This window comes from Aplysia californica, unplaced genomic scaffold (genome assembly GCF_000002075.1).
Source record: "Aplysia californica isolate F4 #8 unplaced genomic scaffold, AplCal3.0 scaffold00625, whole genome shotgun sequence".
Taxonomy (NCBI): domain Eukaryota; kingdom Metazoa; phylum Mollusca; class Gastropoda; order Aplysiida; family Aplysiidae; genus Aplysia; species Aplysia californica.
Genome location: NW_004797895.1, coordinates 163,264 through 165,509, shown reverse-complemented (window position 1 = coordinate 165,509; position 2,246 = coordinate 163,264). Strand labels below are relative to the sequence as shown.

General features: G+C 47.7%; 1 protein-coding gene across 2 annotated transcripts in view; it reads left to right on the top strand.

Annotated features, from left to right (window-relative positions):
• The first annotated feature begins 1,678 nt into the window (after positions 1-1,678).
• Positions 1,679-2,246, top strand: part of LOC101848545 (uncharacterized transporter slc-17.2) — a 45,211-nt gene continuing 44,643 nt past the window's right edge. For both annotated transcript variants that reach the window (XR_220926.2, XM_005107728.2), the window contains exon 1: positions 1,679-1,965. Coding sequence is in view for 1 of the 2 variants with exons in the window: in XM_005107728.2 (XP_005107785.1) it covers positions 1,905-1,965 (61 nt within the window). In the remaining variant the exon portion in view is untranslated. The remainder of the gene's footprint in view (positions 1,966-2,246) is intronic.

Sequence of the window (2,246 nt, the reverse complement as noted above, 5' to 3'; positions counted from 1 at the left end):
TCTCTCTCTCTCTCTCTCTCTCTCTCTCTCTCTCTCTCTCTTCTTTCTTACACACACACACACACATTGTCACATATTGTCCATCTATCTGTCTATCTGTGTGTGTGCGCGCGCGCGCGCGTGTGTGTGTATGTATGTGAGTGGGTGGTTGGTTGGAGGAGGTCACTTCTCTCTCTCTCTCTCTCTCTCTCTCTCTCTCTCTCTCTCTCTCTCTCTCTCTCTCTCTCTCTCTCTCTCTCTCTCTCTCTCTCTCTCTCTCTCTCTCATGTCATGGTCTAGAGGTCACGGTGCTCGCATCTCATTCGGTGGGTCCCAGGTTCGAAACCTGAAGGCGACGGAAAATTTTCTTCTCTGAAATATTTTCCTTTCACCTCCTTTTCATCTGCTTTCCTCTCCACTTTATGCTTTCTACTGCTACTCCTGACTTCTTCTTAATACTGTCTTTCAACCACACCCCTGAATTTAGGGTAGATAAGATTGAACTCCTTGCCTTCGGCCTTCTCAGATACGGGCAAAACATTTTCGGAGGTCCCTCCCGGGTACAAGTTGCGCACATTAAAGATCACACTTGGTTGTTCTAAAAAAAACCCGACGAGAGTAGGCTTCTACGGCCAACGGGAAAAATTCAAAATTAATTCCTACCAAACTGAACATGTTTAAGTTAATGTGTCTCCTGGGCGCTCACATGGCCTTATGCAGTTGCAAGCGCCATAAAACATTTACCAAAACAAAACATTCTCTATCTATCTATCTATCTATCTATCTATCTATCTATCTATCTATCTATCTATCTATCTATCTATCTATCTATCTGTCTGTCTGTCTGTCTGTCTGTCTGTCACACACACACACACACACACACACACACACACACACACACATACACACACACACACACACACACACACACACACACACACACACACATACACGCACAGATATACACACTGTCCTAGATATCTGTGCGTGAATGAGTGTGTTATTGTGTCTGTGTCCTCCTTGATATATATATGGTTGCTTTTAAGCCCAAGGGGCCAATCCCGAAAACTGCCGTTTTGAGAAGATCGAAGGTTAAGTTTTGCCCCTTATTCAGTTTCTTTAAAAGACAAGGAGACTTTTCTCTACAACCAAACAAATATACACACCAGTGAAACCAAACTTCTTCTATGGGTAGGGCAATGGACATTTTTGGAGTAGGTCAAGATTTCTGGAAACCCCCGAAATCTTGGATAGCCCGCTGGAAGCGACCATATGTGCATGGTGTATGTGTGTGTGTGTGTGTGTGTGTGTGTGTGTGTGTGTGTGTGTGTGTGTGTGTGTGTGTGTGTGTGTGTGTGTGTGTGTGTTTGCTACTGTGTGTGTCAGTGTCTATGTGAGTCTGTGTGTGTGTGTGTGTGTGTGTGTGTTTTGTTTCCCCGTCTATCTTTCTCTCTCCCAGCAATAAATAATCGTTTTTCTCCAACTCAAACAACATTCGCGTGTCGAACCGCAACAATAACCCCCATTATAGTGAATATCGATACCACCAGCGCATACCCCCCCCCCCCCCCTCAACAACAAAAAACCACACTAGAAGGTCGATACCACAGAGTTGGCGGGGCGAACAGCTGATCTCGTGCATGCGCCGGGAAGGCCGGCTCAGGCGTGACCTACTTCTCGAGATTCTGCTCCCGCCCCTGGCTGGACTTGGGCGCAGAAGCAGCTGAGCTGGGAGGCGGGAGGTGCGAAGCGAAGTCAGTTGTCTGCAGATCTTCTTGCAGCGGGTTCATTGAGCCCTTGGACTTAAGGCAGGGTTGTGTGTACGTGCGTGTTATAATTTCTTCTTTGTGTTTTGAGTGAGCTGGTACATGTTGTACATTGGTGTTTGGTGATCTCACGGCTGGAGATTGAGCGCGCTCTGCACCATGGGAGAGGTGGAACCGGACAAGGAGAGGAGAGGAGAGGGCAGCGTTCTTCCGCCCAAAGGTAGGAGGATAATTATTTAAAAGCTGTGGTGACCGTTATTTTTGTCTCTCGCTCACGTGCTCTAGCTCGCACTCCACCAACATCCTCCTTCCGCGTCTCTCTCTCTCTCTCTCTCTCTCTCTCTCTCTCTCTCTCTCTCTCTCTCTCTCTCTTTCTGTGTGTGTGTGTGTGTCTCTCTCTCTCTGCCCCCCCCCCCTTTATCTTTCTCCCTGTCGTCTCCCCCCCCCCTCTCTCTAATCTCTCTGTCTCTCTCTGTCTCTCTCTCCCTCTCTCTCTGTCTC